This window comes from Pecten maximus, chromosome 8 (assembly GCF_902652985.1).
Source record: "Pecten maximus chromosome 8, xPecMax1.1, whole genome shotgun sequence".
Classification (NCBI taxonomy): Eukaryota; Metazoa; Mollusca; class Bivalvia; order Pectinida; family Pectinidae; genus Pecten; species Pecten maximus.
Genome location: NC_047022.1, coordinates 27,381,549 through 27,396,224, shown reverse-complemented (window position 1 = coordinate 27,396,224; position 14,676 = coordinate 27,381,549). Strand labels below are relative to the sequence as shown.

The 14,676-nt window shown below is 35.7% G+C and overlaps 1 protein-coding gene across 1 annotated transcript; it reads right to left on the bottom strand.

The window, feature by feature from the left end:
• Positions 1 to 6,581: 6,581 nt before the first annotated feature.
• Positions 6,582 to 13,970, bottom strand: LOC117333612 (universal stress protein YxiE-like). The gene is made up of 4 exons (XM_033892993.1): positions 13,151 to 13,970; positions 10,333 to 10,413; positions 7,719 to 7,825; positions 6,582 to 7,124 (listed from the first exon to the last, which is right to left on the bottom strand). Exons 1-4 carry the CDS (start codon positions 13,239 to 13,241, stop codon positions 6,927 to 6,929), a joined length of 477 nt encoding a protein of 158 aa, XP_033748884.1. The 5' UTR covers positions 13,242 to 13,970; the 3' UTR covers positions 6,582 to 6,926.
• Between the last annotated feature and the right edge of the window lie 706 nt (positions 13,971 to 14,676).

Sequence of the window (14,676 nt, the reverse complement as noted above, 5' to 3'; positions counted from 1 at the left end):
TTGATGACGTCAGTGATAGGAGAAGCGGCAAATTTAAACGCGTCTTAAGCTACAGTAAATAAAATAAAATTATGAATGTAAATATAAGCATTGAACTGTTACCAAATGGTAGTATACAGTCGATATGAATACAATTTGGGTGACAGATAAATATTTCATGTCGCCCTAACGGGCGACATTCTATTTATCTGTCACCCAAATTGTATTCATATCGACTGTATACTACCATTTGGTAACAGTTCAATGCTTAAGTATATGCTATTGATACATGTACGGTATTACATTAGGATAGATAGCTGTATATACTATTGATACATGTACGGTATTACATTAGGATAGATAGCTGTATATACTATTGATACATGTACGGTATTACATTAGGATAACCTAGCTGTATATAATATTGATATATGGTGGTGGACTCATTCAGTAATGACAGCAAGTACAATTCTGACGCACTTCGAAGAGCAAATCTCACATTGGCAAAATAGATTGTTATGCATATACCTTAATTGATCTGATAACAAGCTAGATAAATAATCCAGATGGCCTAGTGATTGTCGTAAAAATTAAACGGAGCTGTAGATGAGCCAAACATTTAAAACCCAAATCTGGTAATAACTTTCACCCAACAAAATCTTAAATTCTCTGCTTGAGGCCCATAAATACCATCAAAATTATAAGTTGAATGAATATCAAATTTGAACATGAACAATACTCCTGTTCTAAATACATCAAAGCAAACTTCATACCATCTACAATGTAGGTTCACTGACTGCTTCCACAAATGTTTGTTGACAGGCCTTCAGTCTAACATCAACCTTTTCCTCGTGGTATTTTGTACGGATACAGTTAATGAACCATTGGTTCATGATAACTTTTTTTTTCAACCGAATCCGTGTGCACTAAATCGTGAGTAGATTGAACTACACAATCATCTTCATTAACAGCTGACCTATTATTTCTTAAAACTCATCTTTTATTCTAATACAATCACAAGCCCATCTTTCATACTAAAATATATACATGTATGTCTAACCGTCCGATAACAATTTTCTGTTTTTGTCCTTCCTTAATTTCATAACAATTATGAATAAACACGTTTTCATCAAATGTCTCATACTCATTTCTCCAGCTCTGTCGCCTCACCATATCATCTCGCACCACAAAATGAACCACACCCATCACCCCAGCCCCACCACTATATCAACATCAAACTAACTCCATCCGCATATCACCATAACTGGACCATCATATCACTACAAACGTCTCATCCACTCCTCAACCATATCGCCATTTCCATCACCCCGACTCCACAATCATATCACTACCATCATCGCTACAAATCCACCACTTCACCATCATTTCAAAACAATTCCAACATCATATAGCAAACTCAACCACCATATCGCAATAACTCAACCACCATATCACCCCGACCATCGCATCAAGCCCCTAAATTCTAAAATTAGTTTGATTGATCTTTTAGTTGATATTTACCTCAAAATAATATACGACTTGTTTACAATTGCCATGGTCACAATTCCCTTCATATGCGTTGAATGAGAGAGATGAGTTGTACTGAGGAGAAAACAATGCTCATTGTTCTCGTTTATTAACTACATGAACCTTTTCTCTTTTAAAAACGAACGGATATTCAATTTGACAATGAACTACCATGAGTCGGGAAATCTGAAACTGATCAAGGTTCGAGTTAAGAAAAAAAAAAAAAAAATCCATGATCGAGTAAACCATCGAATCGTTTATATATCCAGTTTTAACTCAAACAACGTACAATAAGAAGTATTCTAGTTCATTGTAAGGTTTATTTTTTCATGTTAAAGCTGACATATTTTCTTTTAATGTATCTTCGTTGGATCATATGTACTTACATTAACTACGAACTTGACCAATGAAATTTCTATTATCTGTAGGTCATTCAGATAAGAGAAAGTACCTTTATTCTTAAAAAAACGTAATTGTCTCATAATCAAACCAGAACATCTAAAATGAGGCAGCTGTCTTGGTTTACATCAGCACTGCAAACCGTAGTACTTCACTGTAAGTTTCCTTTGCATACAATCACTTATATCGATGTATGTGTGTATGAAATGTTCCGGATACTACATATAGACTTCCACGTATATAATTTAACGGAACACTGACTATTAATATGTTGCATGAGTTTAGTGTGGATTTTTCTGAAGAAAAAGTTAAACGAGTTATTAGCAATTTGACCACTGCTAAAGCGTGCTGATATGATACGTAGGAAAGCGATTTTTTTTATTTAAGGTAAAGGAATTCTACTATCGCGTAGTGTTACATTATTCAACAACATTCTCAAATCTAGAAAATATCCAACAATATAGGCTATTGGTAATATTATACCTGTATTTAAGAAAGGTATGTAAATGATGCTAACAGCTTCAGAGAAATTACCCTAATCAGTTGTCTTGCCAAAATATTTACAGCAACCTTAAATAATCGACTCATGGAATTTGTTATTAAATATTCAAACAATAAGTGACAATGAATTTGGTTTTAGAACAAATATGTCCACCAAAGAATGTTGTTTTTGTTTGAACAAACATTAATTCAATGAATATTGAAGAAAAAAAAAAGAAACTGTATTGTTGTTTCATAGAGTATAAGATGACGAAAATAAACAAACCTTAAGTTTCGTCTTTAGGGGCGTGAAAAGACGAAAAACCATAGGCGAAAAAAAATGCACGCAAACTAGTGACCTTAATTCTCATCTTTTCGGGTTCATTAATCCGGTCTTTTCGACTTTTCGCCCCGAAACTAATTTAACGAACTTTAAATTTCGTCTTTTCGCCAATGATGTTTCGTCTTTACGGGGCGAAAGCAACTACAACGCTAGTAAAAGTTTCACAAGTTTAAAATATAATGCAATTATCGATGACTTTTGCTACCTTTGTCTGTTTAATAGTCTGTCAGGCATGCCATAGTGGATAGCACCCGCATGACGGCTCATGTTTCAAGTTGTATACAACGAAAACAAGCTGGAACAATGCCAAGGTAAGGCATATGTCGGTCCTTGGAGTGTTCTCGTCATTTCGTTACTTCAAGTTTTCACTAAATATATCTATTCAATTTACTCCTTTGAGACACTATGGCGAGCCCATGGAGCTTACCATAGTTAGAGTACACACGATTTTCTGCTGAGACTTATTAAAAGCGACCCTAGTAAGTCAGGGGTCGAGTATCAGAAACATCATATTATATATTATGCATAATATCACAATGTTTTATTGATTCTTATAAGAAAATATGTCAGTTTCAAATCGATAAACTGTGATTGCTGGTTCGGGGTCATTTACACCTGCCACTAAAAGTTTATCCAAACAACCATCAAATTGTCAAATTATGTGTTACAGATACAGAATAAGGTAATTTGTACTGATAGAGTTTGATTGTTGGCATTACTGTGACAGATACCAGAGGGTGTAGTGGAGCGAATTAATCTTCGTTGTAACAAATCTATATAATATACTTATAGTAACATACCACATAACTATTGTCTCGTGATAATTTTGAATAAATAATGCTGAGCGCCCATATCTTATCAATGGTAAACTTCACATCAACATATATAATGGTATTGTAAATCGTGTGATATTGTTTTCAAAGGTTCACGAGAGCATAAGCGAGGTACGGACCACGACTTGGATAAACATTTTAACTGGGACATTTCTGGACATAGTATATATCACACCTTCTGGGGGCCCCGTCAGCCGGATCACTATCAAGGTCACCCGCAGGCCTTCCTCGCCATCAACAAGGACCCGCACTGGAGCGAATTTGCACGGGATGACGTTACGTGCACTTATGTTGGGTTTCATTACATTTGTGAAATGAGAGACTCCGTGTAATGGCAATTATCATTTCTTGTAACTCTTTTGCAGTTTAACAGAATAATATAAATGATGTGTGATAGAATTAGTCATCTACATTAAAAACATGGACAAATGTATTACAGTTGATATAACAAGTCCACTGTCTACTTTGACAGTTATATAACTACAAATTATATTGATTGAGATTTTATTTAATATCTGTCTGATTCCTCATAATGTGTGTGTGGGTTCACTGTCGCTACCCCGGTTCTCACTATTACAACACGACATTACTAGAATTCCGGAGCTAAACGAGACACGTACTATCTCTGTAAATCATGCTCTCTTAGCACTGTACTGTTAGTGGTACTTTGTCTGGTTTTATCGGCTTGATCGATCTGATTGTTCTATTTTCTGTGAGGGAGGATCACTGGTAGGATAATACTGACCCTTCATGGCGCTCACAAAGTAATAAAGACACGCGAATGTACAATTATCTCGGGTTGTTTTTTTCTCTTAATTATGTAGTTGTAATTGTATGCGAGTGATGTATTGTTTCTTGTGATCGGGTGTAATCGGTACATCGTATCATTAGACGAAAGAGTACATCGGCACCCGTGAACAAGCTGTTGGGACGAGGTCAATGTTACATGTTCGTAATTTCACTTTGCTTGAGAATGGGACTTGCTGCTCCACCTGACCGATACTTAAAGCACCACGTGTGTATTGTCAAGTATCTGGTATAGTATATTGTATGGTTGTCCTAGTCCACAATATTTCATACAATAACGCGTGTTGTATAACACCGGTCTTGTGTTTTTTGGAACTTTAGAAACGGGGAATAAATTTGTCTCTTTGTTATATGCGGACATCTCCTTGCAAAGTCATTAATTTCTCCTGTAAGTATAATTAAGATTTGTTGTGTTTAGATAACAAAACAAAAACTAAAGCAAAACAAGAAACAGAAAACTCTATGGACCATGCCGATCTAATCTACATGTATAACTCAAGTTTAATAACACTACTCTTCAACATCACTTATCTCGATCTTTACTTTCAACGTAACCAACATGTCACAGTTGATTCGATATTTAAGGACTTGTTCCCATTATCACGAATTCCGTGACAGATGTCGAATACTGACGGAATATTAACAACACATGGATTCATTAGATACAGATTGATGATAATAATGGGAAAGTTGTATGGCCGGCCACATTATCTCATTTAGAAACATTGTATTTCCTTGTGTGATTTGAAGTCGGACGTGTTTGTAGATATGCCTAGTGTGGGTTAATTATTGTTATACCATTGTTATATGTATTGTTATTAAACTATTGTTATACATACACATATATATATATGTTATTGTTATACTATTGTTATATGTTATTGTTATACCATTGTTATATATGTTATTGTTATACATGTACTATTGTTCTATGTATTATTGTTATACTATTGTTATATGTAGTATTGTTATACCATTGTTATATGTAGTATTGTTATACTATTGTTATATGTATTATTGTTATATTATTGTTCTACGTATTATTGTTATACTATTGTTATATGTAGTATTGTTATACTATTGTTATATGTAGTATTGTTATACCATTGTTATATGTAGTATTGTTATACCATTGTTATATGTAGTATTGTTATACTATTGTTATATGTATTATTGTTATACTATTGTTCTACGTATTATTGTTATACTATTGTTCTACGTATTATTGTTATAATATATTTATATGTATTGTTATTAAACTATTGTTATATATGTTATTGTTATACCATTGTTATATGTAGTGTTGTTATACTATTGTTATATGCATTATTGTTATATTAGTACATTGTATTGTTATACTATTGTTGTATGGGCTAACCACAAACGTCTGTACCTACATCATTTGAAAGCTCCAACAACGAAAGAAGTACTCACGAACATTTCATGTCATACCTAGAGTTTTGTTTATTTCCCTCTAAATTTTATCGGTTTTGAGTCAGACTTACGGTTTCTTTATTATTTCGGTACTTTCATTAGGTGACACTTTCTTACCGAGCTTCGTCCGTCGTTGTACGACGTAAACAGACAGAAGATTGCTCACTGCTTTCTATCATATTTACTGCTCAATGCCTACTTCCTTGATCAGAATCGCTACATTGTGTTTTGCTTTGTATGTGAGGGAAAGAAATACAGCATTACGCATTAGGCAGTGGGTAATCAGCAGTACACAGTGAATATATAGCAAGTAATTAACATTAATACTACAAGCAGTACGAGGTGAGTAGTGAATACTTCAGAATAAGATATGCACATGAAGTAGGGGATATATATGGTAGACTCCAGACAAGGAGTGGATAAGATCGTTCGCTCTCAGTGACATCCTATAGCCTAGCAGTAAAGTCATTGTTACCGATATTATCACGTGACTTCTCTTTTAAATTGAGATATAAGACCATGTGACTACTCACTTATTAAACTCCTATAATGAAACACGAAACAATTATCTAGATTGAATAATTGACCGATTCAATTGACCGATTGATTGATTGATTGGATTGATTGATTGATTGATTGATTGGTTGGTTGGTTGGTTGATTGATTGATTGATTGATTGATTGATTGATTGATTGATTTATTGATTGACTGAAACAACACTCGTGTATGGCGTTCCGAGAACGTCATGGACTATCATCATAATGTGAAAAAAACAAAAGCAAAACTCATTGTTTATATACATAATGAATAGTTCTACATATAAAATAATTGCTTTTGGTAAAACAAATCCAAAAAATATTCCTTGTGGGGATTTTTCGGCAAGTTGAAGTGCCATCGGAACCTTCTGATAAAACTGTTTAGGCTATACCCGTCATGTTTTACATATACATATAACAGCTTGCTAAACATGGTCCCATCGGTAATAAAATACACGATATCATACAATCACAAGCAGTCACGTTCTTTGTTGACAGTAAATTATCCCCTACAGAGTATTATCTGCGGAGTGACCACTCGTTCACAGATCAACATGCACATTGTCAATAATACAATTATTGTAATCGTCAGACTTCCATCCGGCAGATGAGGACCGGCACAGTGGAATGGTGCAGGCAGTAGTCACTGACACTCCCCAGGATCGTCCGTCTAATCTTCCCGATCCCCCGGGAACCCACCACGATCAAGCTGGCATTTTCCTCTTGTGCAACAGACAGAATTGTCTCCCCTGCCTTACCGACGTCTTCACGGAGTTTCCCGCCAATCTGATAAAATATAGCACAACTACATTGGACTAGTGAAGCATCAAAAGGCACTATAACAAAGCATTCTTTGTCTATATTTTCTGAAGTAATAGTCAGTGTGTATCATTTATATTGTGTATATTACTTACCATTTATCACAGTATCTGTGAGGATATCATTTGCTATCGAAGGTGCCAAAATTCTGCTCTCGTTACATTTGATGAGATTTTCTTTACTGACCAATTACCTTTTCTTTTTATGCTTTGTTTTCTGTTGCTTTACCTTTTTTCTTGATGCCTAATACACGTGTTATTTGATTATTGTACGTATTGTGCTGTTCTTCCCGGGGGCCAAGACAGAGCTACCTATATCACATCTCCCGAACCGTACTTAACTATATAAACGTTTTCCATGTTTATAAATAACACATCGGTACAACATACTTATACATGTACTTTTCAAAGGAAAGTAAATAGTTATACCTATGAACCAATTGAAGTGATCATCTAACACGATTTTTTTTATACAAGAGTTTAATATCAAGGCCCTGAAATAATTTTCAAAATAAATACTATCCTAAGTTAAGTTACATATTTTGGTAACACACAATCTTACATTAGCGTCCCGCATTTTCCTTGTATATTTTTGTAGAATTTGCTGTATTCGCTTCTCTTCCTCCTTCACCAAAACAGCCACTGTAGCGGGGTCCGTAAACAATATCGCTACAACAGGTCAAGGGTCAGAGGTGACAAGAGGCACAACAAATGTTCAAAGGAAATTAACACAATCAGGTCTGAGGTTCCATACATAAATGACAATGAACATGAATTATGTTATTAATGTAACGAACAATGAATGAACATCTTTCTGTGGCTCCTTGCTGATTATATAAGGGATGCGTGAGTTTGAAAAAAGATTTGTGCATCTGAAACAGCCTAAAGAAATATAAAAAAAAAAGTAGAAATAGGGCTGTATAACATGCTAAAAACCAAATTATAAAGTACCGTAGACAGGATAATATCAAAATGCCATAGTATCGATTATAAAATGTAAAAATCAGAATTTAGAACTGAACGCGATTACTAATTTTAGCTCAAATATTAGATTAGAAACGCGAAGCGTTATCATGTCAAAGGAGATATATACTACAGCAAATTAACTTAGAAGGAAAGATGAACACGTCTCTCTACACATGCCACTTTGTAGTGGTATTAGTACATGAACACCGCTAATACAACTAAAACTGATTCTTACAGCATTTTCCATCTGTTTCAAATATATGTCAGCTAGAGGAAAACGAAATATTGCCTTTATGGTGGAATTAACTTTGTATTCATAGAGATTACACGTATATCCAGACAACGTGTTTCTAATTACAAAAAAAAAAAAAAAACAGGCAAAAAATGGTAAACCTGCTAGTTAATGTCAAACCTACGAGTCGATGTCAATGTATTCAAAATAGAACCTCATATAAAGGGAGCGTCTAATGAAACTACAGATACTGGCAGGGAACCAATTCACGGGAACCCAGTATCACCTGTGTAAACATCATTTTCATCCTTTGCTTATCATAACCTGTCTTCCAATTCCCCCTGCTTACCTACATCTGGCACGGATTGTACTGAATCGACGTCATCCACGACCAAATTAACTTTTAATGATGAAATCTGTTAAATATATTTGTACGGAACTTTTTAGAAACATTACACAAATACAAATATTGAGTATCTCCTTTAATACTTTTTATATTTATTTTATTTTCAACAGGTTTTTTTTCAATACAGTGACAATAATAGTTCACACCAAATTGTCTTTCATATAGTCACATCTCTCAAACCATATAAATTATATAAAAAAAAGAGAGAATCTTAATTACTGCATAAAGAAAGTAATACTCCATTTTATATAATGCTGTATTGCTATAAGGAGGGGGAAAGAGGAGAAAAAGAAAGAATGAGAAGCCGATGATAGGACAGAAGTGAGAAAGAAGAGAAGGAAAAGATAAGTGTCGTAGTAGATTTGTTGGAAGTGTCTGTATTAAAAAAAAACGTAAATATCCATAAACAGATATCCCAACTCCATTGGTTTAATTGAAAATCAATTTCAGTTAACAAATAAAACTTAGAGCTAGCTCACTTACAAGGCAGCTTCAAATAGTTATCATTACCACCATCAGAAATATAGTTATCGATTACATAACAACTGCCGGTAATTTATCAGCGTAACGAAAAGCTCTCATAGTCATTGGCATCGACTAACTCAGTTTCATGAACCGTTCGACGTTTAGTTATGTTTTATTTTTAGTTTTATATCTTGGTAATATATACAAACGCATGTTGCATTATCACGATTTCCGTAACAGATGCCGATTACCGATGGAGATATTACCAACACAAGCTTTCGACAGACAGGTTGATTAAAGCAACGGGAAAGTGTATGGTCGACAATATTAATATCATTTGGAATATTATATATATTTAAGATTGTGATTTGACCTATATTTGTATGGCGGGTGTCGCCGTGACCTATATTTGTATAGCGGGTGTCGTCGATGAAGCTGAAGCAGCTTATTATTACAGAACACCTGGTTTTATTTTCTTGTACTTTTTCAAGAGTCTCCATGCAATTCTATATTTTGATCATATTTTGCTCTCGCTTTATCGAATTACGTCTGTATTTTCTGTTGTTTTTAATAAATGCAGCCCGATATATTTTCAACATGAAGCATAACCACAAATACGGTTAGGTTCGAGTCTCTGAGAGCCCGCCGAGTAGCTTGATAATGATCGAATGCATACACCATGTTGCTGAAAGTTTGGACACACAAGTCATTAACCTAATTTTCCAAAAATTATTTATAAGCAGGTGATTAAAACATGCAGGCTCGGATATTGATTGCCAATACCTCGAGAGGTAGCGTAAGGTTTGTAGTATAGAAATTTCATTGTTTACTTGGATACGTACGGAAGTTCTATTTCTGATAATGACATTAATCTAAGTATATAAGGTCCAATTATCAGATCACATATAATAACAGAACGCCAGGATGATTATAAAGGCGTGGTCATGTCAATACACACAAAATCTTCATTGGTAAAATGTAACCCGCTCCTCGGATACCATAACTACATCAGCACGTATATGGTGTTTGGTTGAAAATTGTATACCTTTTTAAAATCTTGCTACAGTTTGATACGATAAATTGGTGTCATTTTTCAGGTTTACTTACAGCCATTGAAGATACTGTGGTACTCCGGGACGGTCACCAGTACAACAGTGTCCTGAGCCCTTCTCACGTTCTCTATATAGACTGAAACATTATCAATATTACAGTGAAGGTATTGTTGATAAACGAAACATAACGTTTTCTGTATTCAAGGATAGTGATTTTTTGTTCTTTGAAACAGGTAGAGACAACATGTTTGAGTAAAGTTTTTGTATTCGTTGAAATAGGTAGGAACAACATAATGGTTTTTGGTCAGCTTTAGCATCAAAGTTTAAATATCCTCACTTTTACGTACCAGTAAAAACAAAAAATTCCACAATCATGTGCGCCTCGCATTTTAATCTAATAATCACAAGCGTATCACCACCTGAGTCTAGCGTTCTCGTAGTGGTATTAGAAACCACAAGCATTAAACCACAGGAGGTATGATTCAACCCATATCACAGGCAGACAAAGTGTTCTTTTTAACAGACATATTGAAATAAGCGCCATCCACTCTGTAAAACCTTACTTTCGGAAGACTCAAAAAATCAATAAATGTGTCTTCAAATGAAATGTATAACAAAGGCGGTGTCAATATCGTTAAAGATCTTTCCTTGGTCGTCCTTGGATTTGTAATTTATCGTGATTGTGATGTAGATATAACTATATGCCGATATAAGGGCTATATTACGTTGTGTTACACACCCCTATGTATACAGAAAGCTGTTGTGTTACAACACACACCTATGTATACAGAAAGCTGTTGTGTTACAACATATCCCTATGTATACAGAAAGCTGTTGTGTTAAAACATATCCCTATGTATACAGAACGCTGTTGTGTTCAAACTATCCCTTTTATATACAGAACGCTGTTTGTGTCACAACATATCCCTTTTATATACAGAACGCTGTTTGTGTCACAACATACCCCTATGTATACAGAAAGCTGTTGTGTTACAACATATCCCTATGTATACAGAACGCTGTTTTGTTAAACATATATATGTGTATACAGAACGCTGTTGTGTTCAAAATATCCCTTTTATATACAGAACGCTGTTGTGTCACAACATATCCCTTTTATATACAGAACGCTGTTTGTGTCACAACATATCCCTTTTATATACAGAACAAGAGATCCCAGAGGGATCTTTGCGCCCACCATTGAACGATCTTTATAGGTTCAATGTCAGATTGATCTTTTCTGTATTTTTCACTTCCTCTTACTAATCTGTGTAAATTGAGAAACATCCCTCTGTTACTTTTCAAACAAGGGGAACCTATATATGAAATCCAAATTCAAAAATTCAAAATCCAAGATGGCTGCCTGTCGGCCATGTTGTTTTCAGATTGGTCTCAAAATGCAATATGCATAATAAGGCACTAAGGGGAACCTACATATGAAATTTGAGAAAGATCCATTCAGTACTTTCTGAGAAATAGCGATAACAAACTTCAAATGTCAAAATCAAAGATGGCTGCCTGTCGGCCATGTTGTCTTTCGATCGGTCCCAAAATGCAATATGCATAACTAGGCACCAAGGGGAACCTACATATGAAATTTGAGAAAGATCCCTTCAGCACTTTCTGAGAAATTGCGATAACAAACTTCAATTGTCAAAATACAAGATGGCTTCCTGTCGGCCATGTTGTTTTCCGATTGGTCTCAAAATGCAATATGCATAACTAGGCACCAAGGGAAACCTACATATGCACTTTGAGAAAGATCCCTTCAGTACTTTCTGAGAAATAGCGATAACAAATTCAATTGTCAAAATCCAAGAAGGCCGCCTGTCGGCCATGTTGTTTTCCGGTTGATCTCAAAATGCAATATGCATAACTACGGACCAAGGGGAACCTACATATGAAATTTGAGAAAGATCCCTTCAGTACTTTCTAAGAAATAGCGATAACAAACTTCAATTGTCAAAATCCAAGATGGCTGCCTGTCGGCCATGTTGTTTTCCGATCGGTCCCAAAATGCAATATGCATAACTAAGCACTAACGGGAACCTACATATGAAATTTGAGAAAGATCTCTTCAGTACTTTCTCAGAAATAGCGATAACAAACTTCAATTGTCAAAATCCAAAATGGCTTCCTGTCGGCCATGTTGTTTTCCGATTGGTCTCAAAATGCAATATGCATAACTAGACACCAAGGGAAACCTACATATGAAATTTGAGAAAGATCCCTTCAGTACTTTCTGAGAATTAGTGATAACAAGAATTGTTTACGGACGGACGGACGGCCGGACGGCCGGACCATGGACCACGGACGCAGGGCGATTTGAATAGCCCACCATCTGATGATGGTGGGCTACATCTGATGATGGTGGGCTAAAAATGAAATAAGTGAGCTAGTTGGTACTGTCCTAATATATCAGTAGATAAGAATAGCTATGATAGAGTATAAAGCATAGTTTTGTATTTTGGTAAACAACGTTATGACCTGACTGATGGCATGGACGCCGAGAGATACAGTTATTTATCAATCTTAGCTGGAATCGCTTACAGAAATGAGAAGATGAAAGACACCGATTAAGAAAACATCTTTTCAGAAGTGGTGTGTAATTATTGTTATGTTTTCCTGTACGTACCGATCCCGGGTTTATCGTGTTTTATTTCATTTCCAGTCGCCTTTGTCTGACATAGTTCACACCAACACCTTCACCATTACCATTACAATCTAGTCGTGATGAGCAAAACAAGCATCCCGCAGGAATTGACGAGCTAGTATTTGAAGACAGCCATTCTGTGTGCTATCATTAACTTATAGAGCATGCATCAGCCCGACATAGTCTGACCTACAACTACATGTAACACGGCACAACTTACAGTCGAATGCATACTCGGCATGTTCGCTTTCGTCTATGGCCACCACGACCGTTCGTTGACCGCTGTTCTGTGCAGTGATGTGTTTCGCCATTACTGTGAATTCTTGACTTCTATATGACCCCTCTGTCTTGCAATTCTTTGGCTCACTTTCGCCCTGATTATTTTTCACTATAATTGTTCCAATGTATTTTTTCCAAGTTGTATACTGGCTCAGACAGCTTACATAGGCCTTCCTTAAGTTTGCTCAAGTTTTTGTGGTCCGCTTTTGATAACGTTTCCTCTTCTTTATAACATGAAAAACTTCTCGCTAAAGACGCCAGGTATTTGACAATGAAAGGCGCCTTGCCTACTTCTGCCCGCTCCCGATCAACTACTCAGCCGCTGTATTGCCATTGGGGGTTACGCCGCGCTTGTAAACAATGTAATGTGTTAGAGTTTTGAAGACGAATACACGTGCATTTCTACTCTGATCTCAATCCTGAGTGTGTTTAATAGATTCATAACAATAAGCGACAACAAGTTGATCAATATACCGGGGAAATGTTCGTTAGTTCCAGCGACGGAAACATGGACGCGACCAACAAAATATCCTTGGAGGAAAGGGATTTATTTCAGCTCAAATTAATCATGTAGATGTACTCTGCAGACAGATGAACATCACCACCAGGTGCACAACATGATTTAGTGGCTAATAATACACCGGCACTGCAGACAGATCCTATCTCAAAGCCAGGCGTGGAACGGCTTACATGTATCAACCCTGGGTAGTTAAACGAAATAAAACAGTTGGACGTGTGTGGGTACCAAGTATTACACAGGCGTTTCCCTCAACATCAGCATCGTCGCTATGAAGTTTTATGTATAATTATATCGGTTATTGTATTGATTATAAATGCCTTATTCCATGACCTCCATCTGTCGATCATAATGACATCCCCAGTGTCCGATACATTTGAAATGAATACTGGTGTAGCCGTGTGTGGAGAGAGAAATATTGACACGGTTCAGGATAAATTTGGTCTCTCAGGAAGTTAAAATCCCGCCACGCGATAGTGTAACTTGTGTTATTAAATTATCTAGGATTACTCCGAGAACTGTCAATAGTGGGGTAGTTTGAAGATCAGTTATAATTCTACACAGTTTTGATTGAACTTCTACATGTTACTGTAACAAACTTCTTTATGTTATTGTAACAAAATACAAAAAAACCCACAAAGGCAATAACAAAAACAACGACATAAGCAAACAAAGTCAGAATAATTTTATAGTGCTTGTTAGATTGGGAGACTAATTAACAATATCCAGTGTGTTTTGTGAAATACTTATCTATACAAATGATATTATTTTTCGCTGTCGCGTCCCTTGGTAATTGTAATGGTAAGTTAAGGGGCATCTAAACAGCAAATCCAGTCAAAACATTGATATTTTACAGGCCTATAAATCCCTATTATGGTGCAATGTCACAGAAGTAACATGATGGACTTTTAGTATGTATCATGGCAAACCCTGGGTCTTGCTGTTGACAT

Excerpts from the sequence above, each read along its gene's own strand:
- LOC117333612 (XM_033892993.1), bottom strand. The coding sequence starts at position 13,241 with ATGGCGAAACACATCACTGCACAGAACAGCGGTCAACGAACGGTCGTG. Across the intron at positions 10,414-13,150 it reads TGCCGAGTATGCATTCGACT|TCTATATAGAGAACGTGAGA; the intron begins GTAAGTTGTGCC and ends ATAATGTTTCAG. Across the intron at positions 7,125-7,718 it reads GGAAAATGCGGGACGCTAAT|ATTGGCGGGAAACTCCGTGA; the intron begins GTAAGATTGTGT and ends ATATTTTATCAG.